At 36.9% G+C, this 27185-nt stretch overlaps 1 protein-coding gene across 1 annotated transcript in view; it reads left to right on the top strand.

The window, feature by feature from the left end:
- TNKS2 (tankyrase 2) overlaps positions 1-26949 on the top strand; it is a 71404-nt gene extending 44455 nt beyond the window's left edge. Inside the window, exons 17-27 of the mRNA XM_012454767.3 lie at positions 1074-1183; positions 2069-2257; positions 5116-5368; positions 6105-6187; positions 7178-7298; positions 9924-10021; positions 10477-10551; positions 12296-12401; positions 20832-21018; positions 23608-23764; positions 24597-26949. Coding sequence (XP_012310190.2) covers positions 1074-1183; positions 2069-2257; positions 5116-5368; positions 6105-6187; positions 7178-7298; positions 9924-10021; positions 10477-10551; positions 12296-12401; positions 20832-21018; positions 23608-23764; positions 24597-24659 — 1442 coding nt within the window. The 3' untranslated portion in view covers positions 24660-26949. The remainder of the gene's footprint in view (positions 1-1073; positions 1184-2068; positions 2258-5115; positions 5369-6104; positions 6188-7177; positions 7299-9923; positions 10022-10476; positions 10552-12295; positions 12402-20831; positions 21019-23607; positions 23765-24596) is intronic.
- Positions 26950-27185: the final 236 nt, after the last annotated feature.

Here is a 27185-nt window from a genome sequence, read left to right as displayed (position 1 = left end):
TTAAATTCTCACTCCATGTAAGTTGAAACCTCACTGTCCAAGGCATCCAATTACTCTATATGTCTTTCAAGTATTCTGGAAGTGATAAGCCGCAAATGCTAACATGGTGAGAAAAAGCTTTACTTCCACTGGCTATCAGAAGTTTCTAGTCCCTGCAAGACAAAATATGACTTGACCTCTAATTGGAAATTGTGCTGTGCATATTTTATGTTAGCTTTTATTTTTCTTGTAGCTTATCTAGAACACTTAACATTAATATCTGTGTCCAGGTTGTCTTTGTAAGTCAAATAACTTGCACAAAATATTTCTGTCCACTTTTGCAGTGTTAAATACCATACCTTGAGACCTAGAAAGACTTTTAGATTAGCGTAATATTTTATGGTGGTTTTATAGTTTTACTCTTTTTTAACTGAATCTTTTAAAATTCTTTTGCTTTAAATCCTTTAGCAAAAGGATAAAACTACAATAGAAATAAGTCTTACTTGATGGCTAAAGCCATGGTAGAGCACGTATGTCGGGTAGAACACATAAGTTCCTCTACCAGACTTGCAGAGGTGTGTACCTCTGAGCTCTCTCTAGCAAACAAGCATGTTCTTGTGGCCTTCTGGGGAAGAAGGCTCTGAGACCCACTCTGGTTTGACTTGTATGTGATTGCAGACCTTTGACTTGCAGCACTTGAGACCTATGTACCTGAGTTCAAGAAGTTGTATGTAACAACTATGAAGGCAGAGACTTTGGTAGGAAGGTTTTAATAGGAAAGATACAAGCAAATCAGTTAATCTAATTCTGGGGATCTACAAAACTAATAGATAACATGATAAGCTTCCAACTTGAGGCCGGGGGAAATGTTTTCTAGAAAGCAAATTGTTAATAGAGTCCAATGAGGTATTTCAGATTTATACGAAATCTCTTTTTTAATCTTTTCAGTAATGTCTATGCCTTATAAATATGTGTGTGTATATATATATATGTGTGTGTATGTGTGTGTGACTTTTTTATGTAACTAGTAGACGTATTATGACATAGGACTAAAAAAGAAAAAACAAAATAATTTTATTTCTTTTCTAAATTAGCTGGTTATAACAATTTAGAAGTTGCAGAGTATTTGTTACAACATGGAGCTGATGTGAATGCCCAAGACAAAGGAGGACTTATTCCTTTACATAATGCAGCATCTTATGGGGTAAGTTCTTCTGTGTTACCTTTAAAAAATTGTGGAATTTTAAAGTGAAAGTCAGTATTGCAGTTCAAATGGAATTTAGTTTGATATACTCATTTTACAGAGAAGTAAATGAGTTAAAGTAAATGAGTTAGCGTAATATTTTATGGTGGTTTTATAGTTTTACTCTTTTTTAACTGAATCTTTTAAAATTCTTTTGCTTTAAATCCTTTAGCAAAAGGATAAAACTACAATAGAAATAAGTCTTATTTGATGGCTAAAGCCATGGTAGAGCTAAAGAAGTTTAGCTCTCATGGAGAGTTAAAGAAGTTAAATTTTAACTTCCAAATTTCAGTTCTGAATCTGTTGTAAGCTTGCTGTGTGATATGCAGTGTGGTGTTGTTTTATTATCTTTCTTACCACCTGTCTCTTATTTTCAGTGAGATGTTGGTGATTGTATTTATTTGTTGGTGCCCAGAAAATCCACTGGGGTTGATGAAATCTGTATAGATTCAGATGCATTGTTCCTGACTTATCATAGTCCTGAATGTTACATTCAAAATTGACCATCTTCAATGGTATAGTTTGAATAATTAAGGAAGATTGCTGCTTTTTAAATTGATGTTTAGTAGTTACAACATTGAATAAATTAGAAATTATTGAAGTCATTAGTTTAATTTCCTGCTATATAGAATTGTTAACTCTTTTCTGGATAGTTCCTCAAGTTTTTGAAATGTCCACTGTAATTTTTAATCAGCTACCCATAAGTTGTGATGTTGGGAAGAAAGAGTTTTTCTTTTCCTTTCCAAAGTTTGAAAATGTAGAAGTAGGTACATAGCTAGCTTTTTCTTAAGAAGTAAAGTGTGACAAAATAATATTTCAGACTGTAACGGGTATTTTCTTTTACAGCATGTAGATGTAGCAGCTCTACTAATAAAGTATAATGCATGTGTCAATGCCACGGACAAATGGGCTTTCACACCTTTGCACGAAGCAGCCCAAAAGGGACGAACACAGCTTTGTGCTTTGTTGCTAGCCCATGGAGCTGATCCTACTCTTAAAAATCAGGAAGGACAAACACCTTTAGATTTAGTTTCAGTAAGTGGTGGGCTCTTTGAAAAAATCTCAGTGCTTTTCTGACTTTTGTTGTTGTTGTTATTGTTTTTCCTCATGGGATTGTTGTAATTTGTGACTTTTTAAAATTCACTTGAAATGTTATTATAAAATGTCTTTATAGTGAATGTGAATGACAAAATCTGTTTTTTAGCCCAATTTTAATGCAAGACTTCTTTAGTATTAAAATATAATAGAATTAAGGCAGATGTGGTAGCTCATGCCTGTAACTGTAATCCCAGCACTTTGGGAGGCTGAGGCAGGCAGATCACCTGAGGTCAGGAGTTCGAGACCAGCCTGGCCAACATGGTGAAACTCCATCTCTACTAAAAATACAAAAATTAGCTAGGTGTGGTGGCACACGCCTATAATCCCAGCTACTCAGGAGGCTGAGGCAGGAGAATCACTTGAACCTGGGAGGCAGAGGTTGCAATGAGCTGAGTTTGTGCCATTGCACTCCAGCCTGGGTGAAAAGAGCAAGACTTGGTCTCAAAAAAAAAAGTATATATATATATGTGTGTATATATATGTATATATATAAATAGAATTATAGAGTAATATAATTATTTTTCTGTAGAATAGAATGATCAATACTTGTATACCGAGTACTTTGAAAATAGGAAAAATAAGTACATGATGTAACTGCTTATGTTAGTTAGGAAACTAAACAGGCCCAGGCTCTCAGAGAATACTGTTACTTATAGTGCAGCACAAGATGGTAGAGACTATGGGTCTTACACACAGCCCCAACTGGGAACATTGCCCCCAGGGTGCAACCACAAAGCTGCAAAGCACCGGCTGCCAGTAGAGATTCCTTTTCCTCCCACATTGCCTCATCGCAGAGTTTATTGCTCACCCTACCTTAACTGTTCATGAAACAAGCCTATTACCCACTTTCCTGTGGAGGTCCTGTGTTCCTTCCCCTCCTCCAGAGCATGGAGCAGGTTTAGGAGCTCCCACTGAATCTTCCACCTCTGCTTTGGGCACTGAAGCAGATGCTTCTCTCTGCCTCTACCACTGAGTACATTGACTACCACTGAGGACACAGTGGAAGGAAAGGAAGAAGGAATTCTTTTTGAGATGGGAAGGAAGGGGAATCATTTCTGCAGACTGCTTTCTGCTGAGAGAGATTCCATTGTTATAAGTTACAGTAAGAAACTGATGTAGTTCAGCTGCATTGGGGCTTCAGGAGATTTTTCTCAGCCACTGACAACCCAGCCATATTTGCAACATTATCTCTTCAGGGAAATGTCTTTTTAGTTCCAAACTACCTTAAAAGTGAACATTTGGAATTCATTCCACCCATATGTTCATCAACCAGATATAATTAAGTGACAGTGCAGCAAAATGCTCTGGAGAACATACAAAGGTTTTAGAGTCAGACAGACCAGGCCTAGAATTCCAGCTCCACCACTTAAATTGTACAATCTTATGAATTGCCTAACCTCTAAACTTAGTTACCTCATCTATAAATAGGGGTAAAATATATCTGGTTAATGTGAGAATTAAATGGGGTAATTTACTTAAAGTCTTTGGCATGGTATCAGGTGTATAAAAAACACTCAATAAATGATACTATCATTGTAAACAAATGTCATATATAAACTGAGTGCCATGGGACTGCACAGACTGGGGGAAGAGAAAGGTGATGACTGGAATAGGCAGAACAAATGACTATGAAACAAGTACTGATTTATTCCTTGCTGAATATTAGTTGAACATTATGAAAGAATAGTATATATTACTAATTAAACAAATTAATGTACCAGTAAATGTGGGGGCTTTTTTCCATTCTAGCAGGTTTTTTTGTTTTTTGTTTTTTGTTTGTTTGTTTTTCGAGACAGAGTCTGGCTCTGTCACCCAGGCTGGAGTGCAGTGGCCACAATCTTGGCTCACTCCAAACTCCACCTCCCAGGTTCAAATGATTCTCCTGCCTCAGCCTCCCAAGTAGCTGGGATTACAGGCATGCGCCACCACACCTGGCTAATAATTTTTGTATTTTTAGTAGAGGCAGGGTTTCACCATGTTGGCCAGGCTGGTCCTGACCTCTAGTGATCCACCCGCCTCAGCCTCCCAAAGTGCTGGGATTACAGGTATAAGCCACCACACCCAGCCCCATTCTAGCAGATTTGATTAAAAGGATTATCTTTCCTACCCACCTCCTCTCCAAAAAGCTTTCAATTTTGAGGAACAAATATATTGCTGAATATTTTTCAGGAAATGCAAATGATTCTGTTTGCTAAAGTTCCATGTATGTTGAGTTACTTCTTTCACAATAACCACAATAGGATTAAAAACTCTTACCTTTCAAAATTGGTATTTCTGTAATTCATTGTGCTTCTCAGTCATAATATCATAATTAGGGTTTTGCTCATGCTTTGCCACATTTAAGTTATATTTTGATTATATGTGTTTTGGAAGAGATGTTCTCAGTTATGTCTTATATTTTAATAACAGTTTAGCTGAATACAGATTGAATATCCCTTATCGGAAATGCTTAGAACCAGATGTGTTTCGGCTTTTGGATTTTTTTTTTTTTTTTCAGATTTTGAAATACTTGCATTATATTTACTGTTGAGCATCCCTGATCCCAAAATCTGAAATCCAAGATGCTACAATGAACATTTCCTTTGAGCTTTACATCAACATTTTTAAAAATTCAGACTTGGGATATTTGACCTGTATTAACCTATTTGCTTCACTTTTTAAAATGAATAATCCTTCATTGTGATAATCCTGGCACAAATTGCTGGGTTTTGTCATATTTTTAAATATATTTTATTAAGTATAATAGCATTTTAAAACTTGCTTATGGCAGATTTTGTCTCTGACACATACCCTAGGCAGATGATGTCAGCGCTCTTCTGACAGCAGCCATGCCCCCTTCTGTTCTGCCTTCTTGTTACAAGCCGCAAGTGCTCAATGGTGTGAGAAGCCCAGGAGCCACTGCAGATGCTCTGTCTTCAGGTCCATCTAGCCCATCAAGCCTTTCTGCAGCCAGCAGTCTTGACAACTTATCTGGGAGTTTTTCAGAACTGTCTTCAGTAGTTAGTTCAAGTGGAACAGAGGGTGCTTCCAGTTTGGAGAAAAAGGAGGGTGAGACATTCTGCAAAAATAACTTTCTAACTGGTATTGTAGCCCGTATTTGTCATTTGGGATGCTAAAAAGTCATTTTTAACTTTAAATACAACTATTAGTATCAAATTAGTTAACATAGCCTTGAAAAGGTTTAGCCTTATATTGCTTTGTTTTTTTTCTGTTTTTTTCTTTTTGGAGACAGAGTTTTGCTTTTGTCACGCAGGCTGGCATGCAGTGGTGTGATCTTGGCTCACTGCAACCTCTGCCTCAAGGATTCAAGTGATTCTTCTGCCTCAGCCTCCCGAGTAGCTGGGATTATAGGCACCCGCCACCACGCCCGGCTAATTTTTGTATTTGTAGTAGAGATGGGGTTTCACCATGTTGGCCAGGCCAGTTTCAAACTCTTGACCTCAGGTGATCCACCCACCTCGGTCTCCCAAAGTGCTGGGATTACAGGCATGAGCCACCACTCCCAGCCCTTAACCTACTCTTTGGATGTAAACCTTTTCTGTTAAAATTCATTTCACCTTATGCAACAATGTGGAGTACTGAGACTGCCCCATTGATTAACTGTTTTTTCTAATATTGAAATTGTATAGCTTTCTCTTGTTCAGTATTACATCCTAAGTGGCTATAAATATTTTGCCTCATCTTTATTCTCTTCATATATAGTAATAAGACATTATTGTTATAGTGATGAAATACATTATTCTGGTGTGAAATTCATTTGCTTTGGATTTTTTTTATCTCCCAGTTCCAGGAGTAGATTTTAGCATAACTCAATTCGTAAGGAATCTTGGGCTTGAGCACCTAATGGATATATTTGAGAGAGAACAGGTGAGTAGATGAATCATATTGTTGTGTTTAGTGTTTTAAGGAAGCTCAAGGAAAATTTGGAACAAACTTGAAATGAGCTGAACCATGTAAGCTATTGGGGGAGAATGTTTTTTAAGAGATGACATCAGTCAGTCATCTAATTTGGCTCAATCTTGGAACTTTCATTTAGTTTATTACCACACAATTGACTTGTGTAGTAATGGTAAAATAGCTTTCTTGAATGGGAAGTTTAGCTTATTCAGTTATTGAAGTAAGTTATCCTTGAGCTGCCTCTATTCAGTTCTCTCTCTTAAGCCTGACACTTTTCTAGCTGCTATGGAAAGGTATATGAATATGCCAGCCATATCTGGGCTTTTCTAAGCAGTCTCAGTTTAAAGTACTCTGAGAGAATACATTACTGATTTTTGTGGTTTTTCAGAAAATAGTGTTACTGTAGATTTGCACCCTAAGGAACTTTCAGTGTAGTTAGGGAACTAGAATAAGAACATATGAAAATTCAATCTTTAGCATAGATTTTAGAAATTTGAAGAAGGAAGAGATTACTGTGAGCTGGACTCTTCATGGAAAGCTTCATGGAACGTGTGTAAATAAAACAGGATTTTAAAGAATGGCTTCAATTTCATGAAACCATAATGTATTACTGTATTAAAGGTAAAAGGGTTACTTTGAACAGTGATGCAGAAGTACCACTTGGCGTAGTCCAGACTTGGAAGGAACCATTGAAAAACATTATGTAAATAGGGTTGCATATAGAGTGATGGTAGAAACGTATTATGGAAAAGATAAAATACCTGAATGTGGTTAATTTGAAAGTGCGTTTTTGTTTTGCATTTTAGTTCTGCTCAGGTTCTTATGCTAAATGGAAATAACATTTTTAGAAATGTTTAAAATAATCTGGAGTAAATGTATGAATCTTACGTATTATGAGAACACCAGTATATGACGGTTCACCACATAAGCGTTCTAAATAGTTTCCTCCTCTTGTGTAAGATCACTTTGGATGTATTGGTTGAGATGGGGCACAAGGAGCTGAAGGAGATTGGAATCAATGCTTATGGACATAGACACAAACTAATTAAAGGAGTTGAGAGACTTATCTCCGGACAACAAGGTATTTTATTTTAATAATTGCTGTTGTCAGTTTAACAGTTTGCATAAAGGCAACCCTTAGTGTACTAATTATAATTTTAAAATATGTATGACAGAATCTGTTTAATAGGAAGAATACTAATTTAGGATTCAGGAAACTGGGATTAAGTTTTAGCTCTGCTGCTAACTTAAACTTACTGAGCTGCTGCTGTTAAGATGTGAAACTAAGTAAAATTTCTGGATCATTCAGAAATTTGGGAATTGTTTTAGCTCCTGAAAATAAGGAAGTTAGTTGAGATTATTTTCTGACATTATTCTAGCTCTAAAATTTTATAATTTTAAAGATCTGAAACTTAAGTATCTCATTTCTTATGGTAATATAATAGATAATGACTAAGTATTCAGGCTAACCCTTAAAATACTGTAATAGATCTCTATGCATAGATAAAATTTTAAGCACTTGGGATGAAAATACTGGAAAATACTGAAAAACAATAATGTTGCAACTGAGGAAATTGAACAAAACAAAGTTGAGTAATATTTTTATTTCTCCTTAGTGTTGGCACGTAAGGAAAATGCAAATTGCATTTATTCAACAGATGTTAACATTTTATCTGTACCAGGTATGGGTATAAAAAGGTGAATTAAGTGTCAAAACCACATTTAACTTTATTGTTAAACTGAGGGAGTGATGTATCCTGGGGTCAAAAATATCCAATAATTGAATGTCATAGCTGTACAGCTGGGGTTAAAGAGAAACCTCCATTAGTAAAAATGAAGGTATTTTCGGGAAAGAATGTATGCCAGCCAGGATGGGGTCCACCTCTAAAGAAATAAGAGCACTTCTAAAAATGTAGGTGATTCAAGCTAAGGAATACTTTCAACTGGTATTCTAGAATAAGCTCAATTAAAGGTAGATGTATTTCACTGCCTGATAGGGACTAGGACAAGATATTTAAAGTGCAATATAGTCTTGGCTTTTTCTAGTATAGAGGACAAATTTTTATAAGATAAAGAGGAGGAAAAATCCATGGCTTCCTGGAATATTAGCATACAATATAATTAGCACTAAAAATGAGGAACTAGAACCCTCAGTTGTGGACCATCATTGTGACTCTACTGGAATAATACTGAATTAGGACTGCACTGAAAAGGTGAAAGGCTCAATGACAGAAATAGATACATTGCCTCCAAATGGCAGAGGTACTTTCATGCCACCTCTGATCCTATAGTCACTCTGATACATCCAGCTACACTTGGATAGGAACATTCATTCCTATATGAAAGAGAAACGTCATGAGATAAAATGTCATGTCTGATCTAGCATATCAGGATCACTTTCCTACATAAAGTTACCACCTTCCTTATGTTCATTCGAAGCCAGGATTCTTTTTTTTTTTTTCCCCAACCTGATGTTAGTCAACCAACAGGGATTCCATACTTCTACCTAATTTACAAAGTGGAACTGATAGCTGCCTGTGATGATCTTCTAACAATCTGTCATGCTGACTTAACAGCTTTACCTGTTATTCAGTGCATCAAGTCAATAGATGACTAGTACCATACTGATCTTTCAGTATTGATAAACATCTTCTGACATATGTTGCAGATGCCTTAGTCAAGCATTTGTCACTGTCTTTTTTCTGTAAAATACTCTCCATATGCTCTTCATAATCCTTAAAAATACTGCAGTTCGGCCACTGTGTTTATTAACATTGGCATGTTGGTAGTAGTCCTGTTCTTCAGACTATAGCTTAGAACCACAATAGTGCTCTTCATCTCCAGAGGCAAACTTCATGCAGTGACCCAGCAGTAAAGGATTTGGCCCCTACACGGGAAAACAGCGGTGTTAGAGATATTGTTGTAGAGATTAAAGGAGAAAGTTGTGCTACAAATATATCAAAGGAATTAGAAAATTCTGTTTAAAATCCAATTTTAAAAGCTTTTGTAAGAGTAAAGATACAAAAATATATATGATTATCTTGGTCATTGACATTTGGAAAACATCACAAATTCATTGCTGAGGTAAACAATCTATCATGGGACAGAATATACATTCAACAGGTGGTAAACTATGGATTTCTCATTCTAGGGTGATTTAAAATTGCCTGAGGCTCTGCAAGTTTCTGTCATAATTCTTCCTCATAGTTACAAAGAAGAAAGATAAATGTTGAAAGGCCTGTGTAGTTAGCAAAGGAAGTAATCTGAAGAAGAAAATGTGTTACAAACTCATTAAGAATAGGAGATAAAGAGAAAGATTTCCTGAAATATTTCCATAAAATCCCTTATTACTTGTCAGGGTCAAAAATTAGTAGTCTAAATGCAATGTGGTATACTAGTTTTGATCCCAGAACAAAAAAAAAGAACATTAGTGGGGAAAACTGGTGAAAAAAATGACTTCTACAATTTAGTTAATCAATTTTGACAAATGTGCTATGGTTGTAAAATGGTAACATTAGGGGGAAACTGGGTGAAGCGTACATAGGAACTCTGTACTTTCAGCCTTTCTAAATAGCTAAATTATCACAGTATAAAATGTTTTTTAAAATTGGTAGTAAGCATCAGAAAAATTAGGTGGTTATTTTTGGTTTTGATGTTCATTGTTTATTGGCAATTTATTTTTCTACCTTCAAATTTTGTTTCATAGGTCTTAACCCATATTTAACTTTGAACACCTGTGGTAGTGGAACAATTCTCATAGATCTATCTCCTGATGATAAAGAGTTTCAGTCTGTGGAGGAAGAGGTATGTTCATATACCTTCAACATTAGGCTGGCTTTGTATGTTTAGTTCACCTTGCATCCTCTGGCTTCTTTTTCTTCCTTTAGTTTGCATTATATAATTTTGACCTATAAATAATTGTTTTCTAATAACTGTTTCTAGAACATATTACTCATGAATTTATAAAACTCATATTCTTCTTTTTTGTTGTTTTTGTTTTTGTTTTGTATTTTCAGTAGAGACAGGGTTTTGCCATGTTGCCCAGGCTGGTCTTGAACTGCTGAGCTCACGCAGTCCGCCTGCCTCAGCCTCCTAAAGTGGGCCACCATCCCCAGCCCTCATATTCTTTGAATAACAAAAATGTTAAAACCCGTTTTGTATTCTCAAAAATAGAGTCAGATAAGTCAAGAACCATGTTCGCCAAATCAGAAAATACACAAATGGTAATGCACATATATTTCAAACCATTTTTCCATCAGATGCAAAGTACAGTTCGAGAGCACAGAGATGGAGGTCATGCAGGTGGAATCTTCAATAGATACAATATTCTCAAGGTAATAAATTAGTGAAAATAAAGTTTTCTGAGACCATAGTTTTCAAAGCCTGAAGCTATAAGTAACTTTCATAAGAGTGTTAATTTGTCTAGCCTAGTAAGCCCTTGACTCACCATCAGAGACTGTTTTGGGGAAGAATTTAACCCTCGGAAGGTTAATATTCTCCAAATCCCTCTACTATTTTTAATAATGGATAATAATTAAATTCTTGTTGAACATATTCAGGTTTATGGGTTATGCTTTATCTTGGGGTAATGATAAATACTATAGGTTGAAGACTTTATATAAAGTACTATTAAAGTACTCTCTTATAACAAAGCTACATTTTTCTGTGGCAGATACCATCTTTATAGCCATAGAATGGTTGTTTTTTTATACTGATTGACTACTCCAGGTTTCTCAAAGTCCCCAGAAATATCACCTTTTTATAAACTTTAATTGTACTCTCTCTTCATCTTTTAAAAAAAAAAAACAGTCTTTTAGAAATGTTTTGAGTCATTTAATGACCATTCTGTCTTACTGATTTTAGTTACTCTTCTTAGGAACTTTTGCAACATTATGTTTTTCTAGAACTAGAGCAATCAAAACTTCACACCATATTTAATGAATAATGAATTTGTATTAACTACATTGATGCAGTATATTCTTAATAATTGTAAAAATGAGACATAAGGTTAGAATTAAAATGTGGCAAATGCCTTTCTGATACACAGATGTTAAACTCTGAACAGTATAAAATCAACTGTATTGTATTACTGTTTCATAACATACTATGAGTATAATATTTAATCAGACAAATGCATGCCTACTACAGGTTCATTTCAGTCAAGTCCACTTTGTCTACAAGCATTAACAAAATGTGTGAAGTTTTGTTAAGAGTGAGAGCAGGAGAGAGATTATGTGTTTGATTTTCTAAAGTAGTTGGATTTGAGAAAGATATACTTTTCTTCTTCTAATAAAGATATTTTCATGTAATGTTTAATGAAAAATTTTTCAGTGATAAAACAGGGTTTTTTTGTTTCTTTTTAATGCATAAATGAGATCTATTTATGACAGTTACGGTCCTTGACTACGTCTGTGGCAATATTTTGCATTGAGTCAAGAATAAAACCATCAGCTCCCAGGTGTGCTCTAGGGACCAGCAGGGGGATGTAGCACCTTTAAACACAGCTAAGAAACAACACTAGGATTGTGAATTTTGTTCCTAGAAATATTCATAATGAGACAAGCATCTACCTTAAAATCTTCTCCAGACAAAAATTTTCAGAATTAGAGGGTCGAGGGAGTAATCGTGTATGTGTGTTGTGGGTGGGGAGAGGACACTATTTTAAATATTCTTAATTTAAAACAGATTAATATGGTACTCTGAGACAGATACATTGGGAGAAAAGGATACAGTTTCTAGTACTTTGTACAGAAAAAAACTTGGCGTGTCTGATTTGGAGGTGTTTTTGTAATAGTTTTAAGTTAATGAGAATGGAAGTATTTTAATAAGTTAACAGTATTCTTGACCTTTACATATAGCATTTTTTTCTTTGAATTTTTTAATCTCCATAATGTAGCTATACTTCCAACTTTATGGCTGAGACAAGGTATTTTTAGTTTATTAACACATTTTATATTTCAGAGAAAAGTTTTGCCTCCCTTCTAGCTAAATGTATGACCTATCTTTGGTTTAGATGAAGAAGTCAGTAAGTAATTATAAAGACCTAAAGATTTGATTTTGCTGGCTTATTTTTTGTAGATTCAGAAGGTTTGTAACAAGAAACTATGGGAAAGATATACTCACAGGAGAAAAGAAGTTTCTGAAGAAAACCACAACCATGCCAATGAACGAATGCTATTTCATGGTAAGATTCCTCCCCGCCAACTCTACCACTGTCCTTCACATTAGAATAGTTTTTTTGGTTTGGATGTGAAATAATAATAAGCCTGTATATTCTTTATGTCATTCTTTTAAAATAAACCTCGTATTTCTGTAAATTTTATATTTATATTCATATTTTCAACTTCTTTCGAATTTGTATATTTTATATTGGATTGTTTTTAAATAAGATTACCACAGTAAAAAATAGAGAGAAATGGGAGTGTTGACTATCTTTTCCTTTTTTCTTTAAATAGTAAATTTTGCTTATGGTCACTCTAAGAAATTTTGTATTTTAACTAATTGATTGAATTAAAAATAAAATAAGACCTGGAATCACCTCAAAAGAAGGTATACATCCTATTCTGATTTTTATTCTAAGTATCAAACCCACACAATGTGAAAAGAGCCATTGTTATTGAACCTATAGAGGTTTCTGTTAACTATAGAATTGAATTGAAAGCACAATTACTTATTCTTCTTGGAATTTTCTGGTTTTTTGTATTATAAGCTGACAGATGTTGATTAGTCTTTCAAATTTTAGCAAAATTAAATATATTAATGTAGTATTTATCAGGCCTTCAGGTACATTATCCATAGTAGTTCTAGTCTGTTTCTTCACTTGTTCGTGATTGCAGAAAAATGTTAGAGACCTGTAAAGTTCTCTAAAACACAAGAAACTTCATAGTACCCTCAGAGAATGGCAGTAACAGAATGGATTCATGTGCAGTATCTAAATAGCCCTCCTTATTCCAAAACCCTAAATAATCATCAGGATAATCTCTTGACCCAGAACATAATATTTGTCTATTAACTCGATGGTTATAATGTGGTTTTTCTAATTTGTAATATAAATAATTTCGGTTTTCTCAAGTTAACTCAAAAAGTGATTCTATTCATCTGTATTTCTGTAAAGTAGAATTCAGTGTATTTTCCTATCTCTCTGTGGACAGGGAATGTGATCTTGATAAATGATAGCTGTGGGTTTTTACTTTTACCATCTCCCACTCTACTCCACTCCCAAGGAAAGAGGAAAAAGAAGTCAATGTGCAAGGAGTGAGAGAAAGTACCACATTTGCAGATAGAATCTTGTATTGCAGTTAATGAAAGGCTGAAGTGGAAGGATAAAAGACAGAGAAGAGGTATAAGAAAGAGAATAAGAATGTGAAAGTTGGGCCAGGTGCAGTGGCTCAAACCTGTAATCCCAGCACTTTGGGAGGCTGAGTTGGGTGGATCACCTGCAGTCAGGAGTTCAAGACCAGCCTGACCCATATGGTGAAACCCCATCTCTACTAAAAATACAAAAATTAGCCGGGTGTGGTAGTGTGCACCTGTAGTCTCAGCTACTCAGGAGGCTAAGACAAGAGAATTGCTTGAACCCGGGAGGCAGAGGGTGCAGTGAGCTGAGATTGTGCTGCTGCACTCCAGCCTAGGCCACAGAGCAAGACTCCATCTCAAAAAAAAAAAAAGAATGTGAACTACCTGGGCCACTTGATAGCTTAAAAAAAAAGCACACAGGCATAGGCATTATCGTAAGACCTAATCGCATTTAGCTTTGCTATTTAAAGTGAATTATGAGACTCTTGGTTTCAGATTTGTATGGATTTTCAGTCTGACATTTGCTAACTCTTGCATTGATATTTCAAGTAATCTGTTTTTCTAATTCAATCTGTGTCCTTATTTTAGCACATGAACCAGCATCCTATTAGAAACATTAATTGATGTTAGCAGTTCTTTTTTTTTTTTTTTAATTGCATTTTAGGTTTTGGGGTACAAGTGAAGAACATGCAAGATTGTTGCATAGGTGCATACATGGCAGTGTGATTTGCTGCCTTCCTCCCCTTCACCTATATCTGGCATTTCTCCCCATGCTATCTCTCCCCAACTCCCCACCCCCTGCTGTCCCTCCCCTATTTCCCCACAACAGACCCCAGTGTGTAGTGCTCCCCTCCCTGTGTCCATGTGTTCTCATTGTTCAACACCCGCCTATGAGTGAGAACATGCGGTGTTTGATTTTGTGTTCTTGTGTCAGTTTGCTGAGAATGATGGTTTCCAGGTTCATCCATGTCCCTACAAAGGATGCAAACTCATCGTTTTTGATGGCTGCATAATATTCCATGGTGTATATGTGCCACATTTTCCCTGTCCAGTCTATCATCGATGGGCATTTGGGTTGGTTCCAGGTCTTTGCTATTGTAAACTGTGCTGCAATGAACATTCGTATGCATGTGTCCTTATAGTAGAACGATTTATAATCCTTTGGATATATACCCAGTAATGGAATTGCTGGGTCAAATGGAATTTCTATATCTAGGTCCTTGAGGAATCGCCACACTGTCTTCCACAATGGTTGAACTAATTTACACTCCCACCAACAGTGTAAAAGTGTTCCTATTTCTCCACATCCTCTCCAGCATCTGTTGTCTCCAGATTTTTTAGTGATCGCCATTCTAACTGGCGTGAGATGGTATCTCAATGTAGTTTTGATTTGCATTTCTCTAATGACCAGTGATGATGAACATTTTTTCATATGTTTGTTGGCCTCATGTATGTCTTCTTTTGTAAAGTATCTGTTCATATCCTTTGCCCACTTTTGCATGGGCTTGTTTGTTTTTTTCTTGTAAATCTGTTTTAGTTCTTTGTAAATTCTGGATATCAGCCCTTTGTCAGATGGGTAAGCTGCAAAAATTTTTTCCCATTCTGTTGGTTGCCAGTTCACTCTAATGACTGTTTCTTTTGCTGTGCAGAAGCTGTGGAGTTTGATTAGGTCCCATTTGTCTATTTTGGCTTTTGTTGCCAATGCTTTTGGTGTTTTGGTCATGAAGTCCTTGCCTACACCTATGTCCTGAATGGTTTTGCCTAGATTTTCTTCTGTGGTTTTTATGGTATTAGGTCTTATGTTTAAGTCTTTAATCCATCTGGAGTCAATTTTAGTGTAAGGTGTCAGGAAGGGGTCCAGTTTCTGCTTTCTGCATATGGCTAGCCAGTTTTCCCAACACCACTTATTAAACAGGGAATCCTTTCCCCATTGCTTGTTTTTATCAGGTTTGTCAAAGATCGGATGGTTGTAGATATGTTGTGTTGCCTCCGAGGCCTCCGTTCTGTTCCATTGGTCTATATCTCTGTTTTGGTACCAGTACTATGCTGATTTGATTACTGTAGCCTTGTAGTATAGTTTGATGTCCAGTAGTGTGATGCCTCCCGCTTTGTTCTTTTTGCTTAGAATTGACTTGGCTATGCGGGCTCTCTTTTGGTTCCATATGAAGTTTAAGGTGGTTTTTTCCAGTTCTGTGAAGAAGGTCATTGGTAGCTTGATGGGGATAGTGTTGAATCTGTAAATTACTTTGGGCAGTATGGCCATTTTCACGATATTGATTCTTCCTAACCATGAATATGGAATGTTTCTCCATCTGTTTGTGTCCTCTCTTATTTCATTGAGCAGTGGTTTGTAGTTCTCCTTGAAGAGGTCCTTTACGTTCCTTGTTGTATTCCTAGGTATTTTATTCTCTTTGTAGCAATTGTGAATGGCAGTTCATTCTTGATTTGGCTCTCTTTAAGTCTATTATTGGTGTATAGGAATGCTTGTGATTTTTGCACATTGATTTTATATCCTGAGACTTTACTGAAGTTGCTTATCAGTTTCAGGAGATTTTGGGCTGAGACGATATACAATCATGTCGTCTGCAAATTGAGACAATTTGACTTCCTCCTTTCCTATTTGAATACCCTTTATTTCTTTTTCTTGCCTGATTGATCTGGCTAAAACTTCCAGTACTGTATTGAACAGGAGTGGTGAGAGAGGGCATCCTTGTCTAGTGCCAGATTTCAAAGAGAATGCTTCCAGTTTTTGCCCATTCAGTATGATATTGGCTGTTGGTTTGTCGTAAATAGCTTTTATTATTTTGAGATACATTCTGTCAATACCTAGTTTATTGAGGTTTTTATCATAAAGGGCTGTTGAATTTTGTCAAAGGCCTTCTCTGCATCAATTGAGATAATCATGTGGTTTTTGTCTTTGGTTCTGTTTATGTGGTGAATTACGTTTATAGACTTGTGTATGTTGAACCAGCCTTGCATCCCCAAGATGAATCCTACTTGATCATGGTGGATAAGCTTTTGGATGTGCTGTTGCAATTGACTTGCCAGTATTTTATTGAAGATTTTTGCATCTATGTTCATCATGGATATTGGCCTGTAGTCTTCTTGTTGAGTCTCTACTGGGTTTTGGTATCAGGATGATGTTGGTCTCATAAAATGATGTAGGAAGGATTCCCTCTTTTTGGATTATTTGAAACAGTTTCAGAAGGAATGGTACCAGCTCCTCTTTGTATGTCTGGTAGAATTCGACTGTGAACCCATCTGGACCTGGGCTTTTTTTGGGTGGTAGGCTCTTAATTGCCGCCTCGACTTCAGACCTTGTTATTGGTCTACTCAGGGTTTCGACTTCTTCCTGGTTTAGGCTTGGGAGGAGGCAAGTGTCCAGGAATTTATCCATTTCTTCCAGGTTTTCTAGTTTATGTGCATAGAGTTGTTTGTAATAGTCTCTGATGATGGTTTGAATTTCTGTGGAATCTGTGGAGATATCCCCTTTACCGTTTTTTATTGCATCTATTTGGTTATTCTCTCTTTTCTTTTTTATTAATCTGGCTAGTGGTCTATTTTGTTGATTTTTTCAAAAAACCAGCTCCTGGATTTATTGATTTTTTGAAGGGTTTTTTGTGTCTCTGTCTCCTTCAGTTCTGCTCTGATCTTAGTTGTTTCTTGTCTTCTGCTAGGTTTTGAGTTTATTTGATCTTGCTCCTCTAGCTCATTCAATTTTGATGATAGGGTGTCAATTTTAGATTTCTCCTTGCTTCTCATGTGGGCACCTATTGCTATATATTTTCCTCTAGAGACTGCTTTAAATGTGTCCCAGAGATTCTGGTATGTGATGTCTTCGTTCTCATTGGTTTCGAAGAACATCTTTATTTCTGCCTTCATTTCATTGTTTATCCAGTCAACATTCAAGAGAAAGTTGTTCAGTTTCCATGAAGCTGTGCGGTTCTGGGTTGGTTTCTGAATTCTGAGTTCTAACTTGATTGCACTGTGGTCTGAGAGACTGTTTGTTATGATTTCCGTTCTTTTGCATTTGCTGAGGAGTGATTTACTTCCAATTATGTGGTCAATTTTAGAGTAGGTGTGATGTGGTGCTGAGAAGAATGTATATTCTGTGGATTTGGGGTGGAGAGTTCTGTAAATGTCTATTAGGTTTGCTTGGTCCAGGTCTGAGTTCAAGTCCTGGATATCTTTGTTAATTTTCTGTCTCGTTGATCTGTCTAATATTGACAATGGGCTGTTAAAGTCTCCCACTATTATTGTGTGGGAGTCTACGTCTCTTTGTAAGTCATTAAGAACTTGCCTTATGTATCTGGGTTTTCCTGTATTAGGTGCATATATATTTAGGATCATTAGCTCTTCTTGTTGCATTGATCCTTTTACCATTATATAATGTCCTTCTTTGTCTCTTTTGATCTTTGTTGCTTTAAAGTCTATTTTATCAGAGATGAGAATTGCAACTCCTGCTTTTTTTTGCTCTCCATTTGCTTGGTAAATTTTCTCCATCCCTTTATTTGAACCTTTGTGTATCCTTGCATGTGAGATGGGTTTCCTGGATACAGCACACCGATGGGTTTTGGCTTTTTATCCAGTTTGCCAGTCTGTGTCTTTTGATTGGGGCATTTAGTCCATTTGCGTTTAGGGTTAATATTGTTAAGTGTGAATTTGATACTGCCATTTTGATGCTAGCTGGTTGTTTTGCCCATTAGTTGATGCAGATTCTTCATTGTGTTGATGCTGTTTACCATTTCGTGTGTTTCTGGAGTGGCTGGTACTGGTTGTTCTTTTCTATGTGTAGTGCCTCTTTCAGGAGCTTTTGTAAAGCAGGCCTGGTGGTGATGAAATCTCTGAGTACTTGCTTATTCTCAAAGGATTTTATTTTTTCTTCACTTATGAAGCTTAGTTTGGCTGGATATGAAATTCTGGGTTGAAAGTTCTTTTCTTTAAGGATGTTGAATATTGGCCCCCACTCTCTTCTGGCTTGTAGGGTTTCTTCTGAGAGATCTGCTGTGAGTCTGATGGGCTTCCCTTTGTGGGTAACCTGACCTTTCTTTCTGGCTGCCCTTAGCATTTTCTCCTTCATTTCAACCCTGGTGAATCTCACGATTATGTGCCTTGGGGTTGCTCTTCTTGAGGAATATCTTTGTGGTGTTCTCTGTATTTCCTGGACTTGAATATTGGCCTGCCTTGCTAGGTTGGGGAAGTTTTCCTGGATAATATCCTGAAGAGTATTTTCTAGCTTGGATTCATTCTCTTCGTCACATTCAGGTACACCTATCAAATGTAGATTAGGTCTTTTCACGTAGTCCCATATTTCTTGTTGACTTTGTTCATTCCTTTTTACCATGTTTTCTCTAATCTTACCTTCTCGTTTTATTTCACTGAGTTGATCTTCGACCTCTGATATCCTTTCTTCTGCTTGGTCAATTTGGCTGTTGAAACTTGTGCATGCTTCACAAAGTTCTCGTGTTGTATTTTTCAGTTCCATCAATTCACTTATATTCCTCTTTAAGTTGTCCATTCTTGTTAGCATTTCATCAAATCTTTTTTCAAGGTTCTTAGTTTCTTTGCATTGGGTTAGAACATGTTCTTTTAGCTCACAGAAGTTTCTTATTACCCACCTTCTGAAGCCTGATTCTGTCATTTCATCACACTCATTCTCCATCCAGTCTTGTTCCCTAGCTGGTGAGGAGTTGTGATCCCTTGTAGGAGGAGAGGTGTTCTGGTTTTGGGTGTTTTCATCCTTTTTGCGCTGGTTTCTTCCCATCTTTGTGGATTTATCCACCTGTCGTCTTTGTAGTTGCTGACTTTCTGATTGAGTCTCTGAGTGGACGTCATGTTTGTTGATGATGAAGTTATTTCTGTTTCTTAGTTTTCCTTCTAACAGTCTGGCCCCTCTGCTGTAGGACTGCTGAGGTCCACTCCAGGCCCTGCTTGCCTGGGGATCACCTGCAGCAGCTGCAAAACAGTAAAGGTTGCTACCAGTTTCTTCTGCTTTGTCCCAGAAGGATACCTGCCAAATGTCAGTCTGAGCTCTCCTTTATGAGGTGATTCTTTGGATATACGGGGGTCAGGGAGCTGCTTGAGGAGACAGTCTGTCCTTTATAGGAGCTCAAGTGCTGAGCTGTGAGCTCTGTTGTTCATTCAGAGCTGCTGGGCAGGTACGTTTAAGTCTGCTGCAGCAGAACTTATAAACCCCTTTTTTTTCCCCAGGTGTTCTGTCCCGGGGAGTTAGGGCTTTATTTATGAGTTTCTGCTGTGTTGCTGCCTTTTTTCAGGGCTGCCCTGCCCGGCAAGGAGGCAGCCTAGTCACTGTCTGCCTGCAGAGGCTTTGCTGAGCTGCTGTGGGCTTCACCCAGCTGCCCTGTGAACTTCCCTGCAGTCCTGTTTATATGGGTGTAGTTAGAACTGCCTCGGGAATGGTGGCCCGCCTCTGTAATGACGGACTCTCTCTGTAATGGTGGGTTGCCTCAGCAACGGCAGGCTGCCTCAGCAATGGTGGTCTGCCTCCGTAGTGGTGGAGTGCCTCGGTAATGGCAGACGCCCCTCCCCCACAGAGCTGGACCATCCTGGGTTCAGCTGTGCTTGCTGTGAAACTCTCAATCCAGACCGTTTCCAATTGCTGGTTTTTTGTTTTTGTTTTTGTTTTTGTGGGGATGGGACCAGCCGGGCCTGATCACCTGGCTCCCTGCCTTCAGAGCCTTTTGTTTTTTAGTTGAACGGTCGGCTCTCTCCCAGGTGTTCTGGTTGCCTGTTGAAAAGGCGCCAGGATCTGTATGATTTCCTGTGCGGCGACCCACTGCGCTGGCTGAAACAGCAGCTCTGAGATTCGTGGCACTTTTTTGCCCGGGAATCTCATGGCCTGGCTCCCTGTTTCAGTCCCCTTTTTTAATCAGATGAATGGGCAACTGTGTTCCCGGACCTCCACTCGCCAGACCCAGACCAGTGTGTTTTGTACGGAGAACCGCCGCACCAGGGCGCCAGCAAAACAGCCGCGCTGGCGACCCGCGGGGCTCCTCCGCCTGGAATTCTCCTGGTCTGTGGGCAATAAAAATCCGTCTGGAAATGCAGCATCCACTCACCCTCTGCACTTTCACTGGGAGCTGCAATCCTGAACTGCTCCTAACCGGCCATCTTGGATCTTCCTCCAGCAGTTCTTTATTCTAAAATAGTAAGCTGGCTGACAGTTATCTGGTTACCCTTTTTTGTTCTGGCTTTATTGTGGTGGGGTTGTATATTTAAGAATTCTGTTTCTAAGAAACTCGTTTTTTGCTTTTAAGATAAATTTTAAATTGTTGTCATCCATCTATATGTATTTCAGGGTCTCCTTTTGTGAATGCAATTATCCACAAAGGCTTTGATGAAAGGCATGCATACATAGGTGGCATGTTTGGAGCTGGCATCTATTTTGCTGAAAACTCTTCCAAAAGCAATCAATATGTATATGGAATTGGAGGAGGTACTGGGTGTCCAGTTCACAAAGACAGATCTTGTTACATTTGCCACAGGTAAGACATCACTTGTTCTCATTATTTTTATAATAATCAGATAAGAACTAGTTACATTTTTTAGAGCAAAGCATTATGTTGGACAGCCTTAAGAATGCAAGCTAGGCATGTTTTAGGTTGCTTTTGGCCCTCTCACTGATTATAATTGCTAATATTTATTAAGTGATCTGTATAGGCCAATTATAATTTAAGCACTTGACCTATTTAACTAATTTAATCATTAGAATACCTGCTGCCTTGAAGCATACTGAGTAGAAAGTAACATTAGGTATGAAAGAGGCTTTATTGTAGTCCTTGAATATTATAGGACTCTGTGGACTCTTCAAAAATCTAGTATTCAAATGCTAAAATGGCATTATTTGTCGAGTCTTTTATGGCAGTGCCTGAGTCCTAATCCTCAATTTACTGTTAGAAGTTACAATTAAAGCATCTATCCTTTTTGAAAGCAAATAATAATCAAATAACTACTTTGTACTTTTTTTCCCACTTTTAATTACCTGTTCTAAATCACTTGTTAAAAATCATTTCAGTAACTTGGCCCTAACTTATAAAATCCTTATAGGCAAAAAGTTATGCCATTTGAAAAATCCAATAAGATTAATTCCTGAGATTTATTCCACAGTTAGGGCACTGCTTATTGAACATATAGAGCATAGTTTATCAAGCATCAGAATCACCTAGAGGGCTTATTTAAACAGATTCTTTTCGCCACCTCCTCAGTTGCTGATTTAGTAGATCTGGGGTGGGGCTTTAGAATTTGAGTATCTACCAAGTTCCCAGACGTGACGCTGTATTTCTGACCACTGATCTAGAAAAAAACCCTAGAGCAATACTTTGCACCTTGGCAGCACATTGGAATCACCTAGCGAATATTAAAAACTATTAATGCCTGTGTTCCAACCTCAGAGAGTCTCATTTAATTGGTCTGAGGCCTGATCTGGATATTAGAATTTTTAAAAGCTTCCCAGCTGATTTCAAAGGGCTCCAGAGCCAAAGAATTGCAGTCGTGGAGGGAAACAAGTTCTTTCTTTGTGTTTGTTTTGTTTTTACTGTTATCCCTCTAAATTTAGACTTGCATAGGTGGTATGCAGTAGGCCCTCCTATGTATGACTTCCCACCCACTTCTATTTTAGATCATAAATTAGACTGGTTAGGAGGCATGTAATTTTCTGAGATTTTGTACATTGAACACTGCTGTTTTTACTTGTCATATATAGTCTGAAGGCTAAATAGTTCTGATTATTAGTAATGAGCAACATTTTAATACCTCCCTCTTCTTTGGAAGATAGAACCATCAACTAGTCTACCAAAATCTCCTGTTATTTTCTAAAAAGAAACTGACGCAATACTAAAAGGTTGTTTGAAACTAAGAAAGGCCAATCACATGCCTGAGAGAAATGGGAGGGTAATCTACTGAAACTGGTCGTAAGGAGAGACCTATCTAAGGAAGTAACATTTCAGCTGAAGTCTGAAAATTGAGTGGGTGTCAGCGAGTGGAAGAGTGGTAAAATAGATACCATTCCAGTGGTGGTGAAAATTACATGGATGGGGACCATTAGTAAAGGAAGTTTGGCCTTTGTGAAGAAAAGAAAAAAACTAATGTGCATGGGACATAATGAACATAAAATGAGATTAGAGAAACTGGAGCCACTGTGGGGAATTTGGATTTTCTCCGAAGTACAGTCAGCAGCCTCTAAAAGGTTTTAAGCAGAAAAGTGACTTGATCTGATTTTTATTTGTTTTAATTACTTGGATGGGAAAGATATGGACAGGAATTAGAGTAGAAACAGAAGACTGTTTTAGAAGCCATTGTATGATAGTCCAGGGGAAAATTTCAGTGATTTGACTTAATGGTGACAGTAGAATTAAGAAAAGTAAATGGATTTCAAATGTTTTTTTTGTTTTGTTTTGTTTTTCTTGAGACAGAGTTTCGCTCTTGTTACCCAGGCTGGAGTGCAATGGCGCGATCTTGGCTCACTGCAACCTCCGCCTCCTGAGTTCAGGCAATTCTCCTGCCTCAGCCTCCTGAGTAGCTGGGATTACAGGCACGTGCCACCATGCCCAGCTAATTTTTTGTATTTTTAGTAGAGATGGGGTATCACCATGTTGACCAGGATGGTCTCGATCTCTTGACCTTGTGATCCACCCGCCTCAGCCTCCCAAAGTGCTGGGATTACAGGCTTGAGCCACCGCGCCCGGCCTCAAATGTATTTTGAAGGTAAAATCAACTGGACTTAATTAGATATGTGTCCAACTTGCAAGCCACTTGATGGAAGGCCCCTAAGCCATCTTCCCACTTGGCCAGTGACTTGTGTGTTTGCTGAGATATAAACAAGGTGGTAGAGTCTGCATCTCTATAGGGTTATTACATTTTTCAGGTAGTTAAAATAAGGACTAAAGTGACAAATTATTTCATTAATAAGAGTAGTAGAAGAGATTCTTAAAAAGTTCTTTTAGGGGTGAAATGATAAAAACAATCATAAATATTTATGTATAAATAAATTTTTAAAACTTATGCCATGTCCACAGATTGTCATATTTATGTGTCAAATTTGCCTTCAGGGTGATATTTTCCTTTTCATGTTATAGGCAACTGCTCTTTTGCCGGGTAACCTTGGGAAAGTCTTTCCTGCAGTTCAGTGCAATGAAAATGGCACATTCTCCTCCAGGTCATCACTCAGTCACTGGTAGGCCCAGTGTAAATGGCCTAGCATTAGCTGAATATGTTATTTACAGAGGAGAACAGGTAATACAGTTCTATTTGTTCATCTTCAAAAATGCTCGAGAGACATACTTTAACTTTTTACTAATCCCTTGAATTGACAAGACATATTATTGCCTTAAGAACTGGATTTTTAAAAATTTTATTTGGAAATAATTTCAGACTTGAAAAGTTACAAAAATAGTAAAGAGAATCCCCTTATAACCTTTACCTAGATTTCCTAAATGTTAACATTTTATCATTCTCTTTTTTTCTCCTTTATCATTCTTCCTTCCCTGTGTATGTATACATATTTTTTTGTGAACTGTTTGAGAGTAAGTTGCAGGACATGTCCCTTTACCGTTAACTGCTTCCATGTAAATTTCCTAAAAACAAGAATATTCCCTTATATTTATCAAAATCAGGAAAATGCCATTGAGGTAATTATATCTGACCTACAGACTTTATTCAAATTTTGCCAATTGTACCGGATTATTTTAGCTCTTATAAATTATTGAAATCTTGTATTTAACAGTTAGCCTGTCTGTAGCAAAGAAGTATATAATTGTGTTTTGCTCTCAGTGGCATAGATCCAGCCAAAAGTAGTTCTAGAGCAGTGTTCTGAACTGGGGGTAGGTATTGGAATCACCTCAGTTACTAAAATCAGACATGAACTTAGTATTGATCCTAGACTTGCTGATTGAAAATCAAAAGGATTGTAGTCAGGGTAAAGATGTTTTGAGAAAATGTCCCTAGATGATTCTGATCTACAACACTAATTTAGAGCCTCCTCCCTAACGTTAGGAATACTTACAGTAAGTCTATTTATCTTTCAAGAAAATTTGTGTACCATTATTTGAATTTCTTTCTCTTCCAGGCTTATCCTGAGTATTTAATTACTTACCAGATTATGAGACCTGAAGGTATGGTTGATGGATAAATAGTTGTTTTAAGAAACTAATTCCACTGAACCTAAAATCATCAAAGCAGCAGTGGCCTCTAAGTTTTACTCCTTTGCTGAAAAAAAAAAATCATCTTGCCCTACAAGCCTATAGCAAAAGGATAAAAATGTGAAAGAAGTTTAACATTCTGACTTGATAAAGCTTTAATAATGTACAGTGTTTTCTAAATATTTCCTGTTTTTCAGCACTTTAACAGATGCCATTCCAGGTTAAACTGGGTTTGTCTGTACTAAATTATAAACAGAGTTAACTTGAACCTTTTATACATTATTCATTGATTCTAACAGAAACTGTAATGCCCTCAACAGCTCATTTTACTAATACAGTACTGTGTTCTTTAAAACACAGCATTTACACTGAATACAATTTCATTTGTAAAACTGTAAATAAGAGCTTTTGTACTAGCCCAATATTTATTTACATTGCTTTGTAATATAAATCTGTTTTAGAACTGCAGCGGTTTACAAAATTTTTTCATATGTATTGTTCATCTGTACTTCATCTTGCATCATCATGATTGAGTGATCTTTACATTTGATTCCAGACGCTATGTTGAGTTGTTAGTTGGGAAAGATTGATTTATCAGATTTAATTTGCTGATGAGAGCTTTTATCTGTCATTAGAAATCTTTCTCATAGAACTTACAAATATGCTGAAGATTTAATTTGTGACACTTTTGTATGTATAAGACACATTCCAAAGAGCTCTAACTATGATAGGTCCTGATTACTAAAGAAGCTTCTTTACTGGCCTCAATTTCTGGCTTTCATGTTGGAAAATTTTCTAAAGTCATTCTGTGAAAAGTAGAGCAAAGTGCTCCTGTTTTTTAGAGAAACTAAATCTTGCTATTGAACAATTACTGTGTTCTTTTCATGGAACTTAAGTAAGATGTTACATTTCCAAGGTGGGGGTAATCCTAAATCATTTCCCAATGTATTCTAATTACCTTAAATCTAAAGGGAAAAAAAATAGCCAACTATTTTTTTGGGTAGATAAAAGACTGGGTAGTTTTTTATCCTAAGTATTTTTTTTTCCATTCTTTTTTACTTGGTTTTATTGCTATGTTTATAGCCAAACTATACATCATGGGTAAACTCAACCCAGAACTATAAACTGTAGTTGTCTCAGTCCCCTCCAGGCCTCCTGAATGGGCAAGTACAGTGAAACAGGTGCTACTTGCTCCTGGGTTGCCTCTCCATGACGTTATGCCCAATTGGAAATATGCTCTCAGTTTGTGCACCATATGGTGACTAGGCCTGTGTTCAGTTTGGCAGCTATAGAAGGAAATGCTGTCCCATAAAATGCCATTCCTATTTTCTAATATAAACCTCTTTTCCAGGAAGCATGCTTAAGCATCTTATTACAGAGACGTACGTGCATTACGGCTTGGCAGTCTATTTTATTTGTTGACTGTAGCTCCCTCCAAAGTCGAGGGAAGATCTTTACTCACTTAACGAGGACATTCCCCATCACTCTCTGTACCAGTTCACCTTTATTTTGCATTTTATTCAGTCTGTAAATTAACTGGCCCTTTGCAGTAACTTATACATAAAGTGCTAGAAAATCATGTTTCTTGTCCTGAATAAGAGTTAATCAGAGTAAATGCATTTCTGGAGTTGTTTCTATGATGTAAATTATGGTCGTTATTTAAGAGGTCAAATCCTGACGTTGAAGTGCTTTTTATACAGCTCTCTAGTAATTATGAATATGATCCTAAAGTCATTTCTTGGAACACAAATGGAGTATGCCAAATTTTATATAAATTTTTCAGATTATCTAAGTTTCCAGGTTTTATAATTAGAAGATAATGAGAGAATTAATGGGGTTTATATTTACATTATCTCTCAACATTTAGCCCATATTACTCACCCTATGAGTGAATCTGGAATTGCTTTTCATGTAAAATCATTGTGGTCTATGAGTTTACAATATTGCAAACTGTGTTATTTCATCTAATCCATTGCTTGATGAGTGTGTTTTTCCATGAATGAATATACTGTGGTTAATATGTTAGCATGGCAGTGTTTTCAGATAGCTTTTTGTTTGTTGGGAAGTTGGGGTTTTGGGGGTGGGGAGGATTAGTACTTTGCATGAAATAGCTTATTTTATAATGATGGAATTGCTTTTTCTTTTGTCTTGTGATTTTTTTTTTGAAGTGAAATTTAACTTTTTGTGCAAGTAGTACTATTATACCCATCTTCAGTGTCTTACTTAGACTGTATCACATTCCATACCCTCATTTAATTCTTAATAAACTGTTCACTTGTTTTTCTGGGTAGCATGGTAATTACTGGAATAGTATAAATGTGTTGAATGGTCTTTGAGAAAATGGATTAAGATATTACAATAAACCACAATTGCAGGAAAACAATGTAGTTCTGAGTCTAATAGTGATAAAGAATGCAGTTTGAAGTTTGAAATATTGAATATTGTAGCCATACTTGCTCAGTAAAATGAAAGTAGCTGTAAGACGTTTTCAACATTTAGTCCATCCAACACAACTT

Source organism: Aotus nancymaae, unplaced genomic scaffold (genome assembly GCF_030222135.1).
Source record: "Aotus nancymaae isolate 86718 unplaced genomic scaffold, 86718_ANA_hifiasm-v0.15.2.pri h1tg000010l, whole genome shotgun sequence".
NCBI classification, from domain to species: Eukaryota; Metazoa; Chordata; class Mammalia; order Primates; family Aotidae; genus Aotus; species Aotus nancymaae.
Note: the sequence above shows the minus strand (reverse complement) of the source record. Positions and strands in the feature narration are given on the sequence as shown.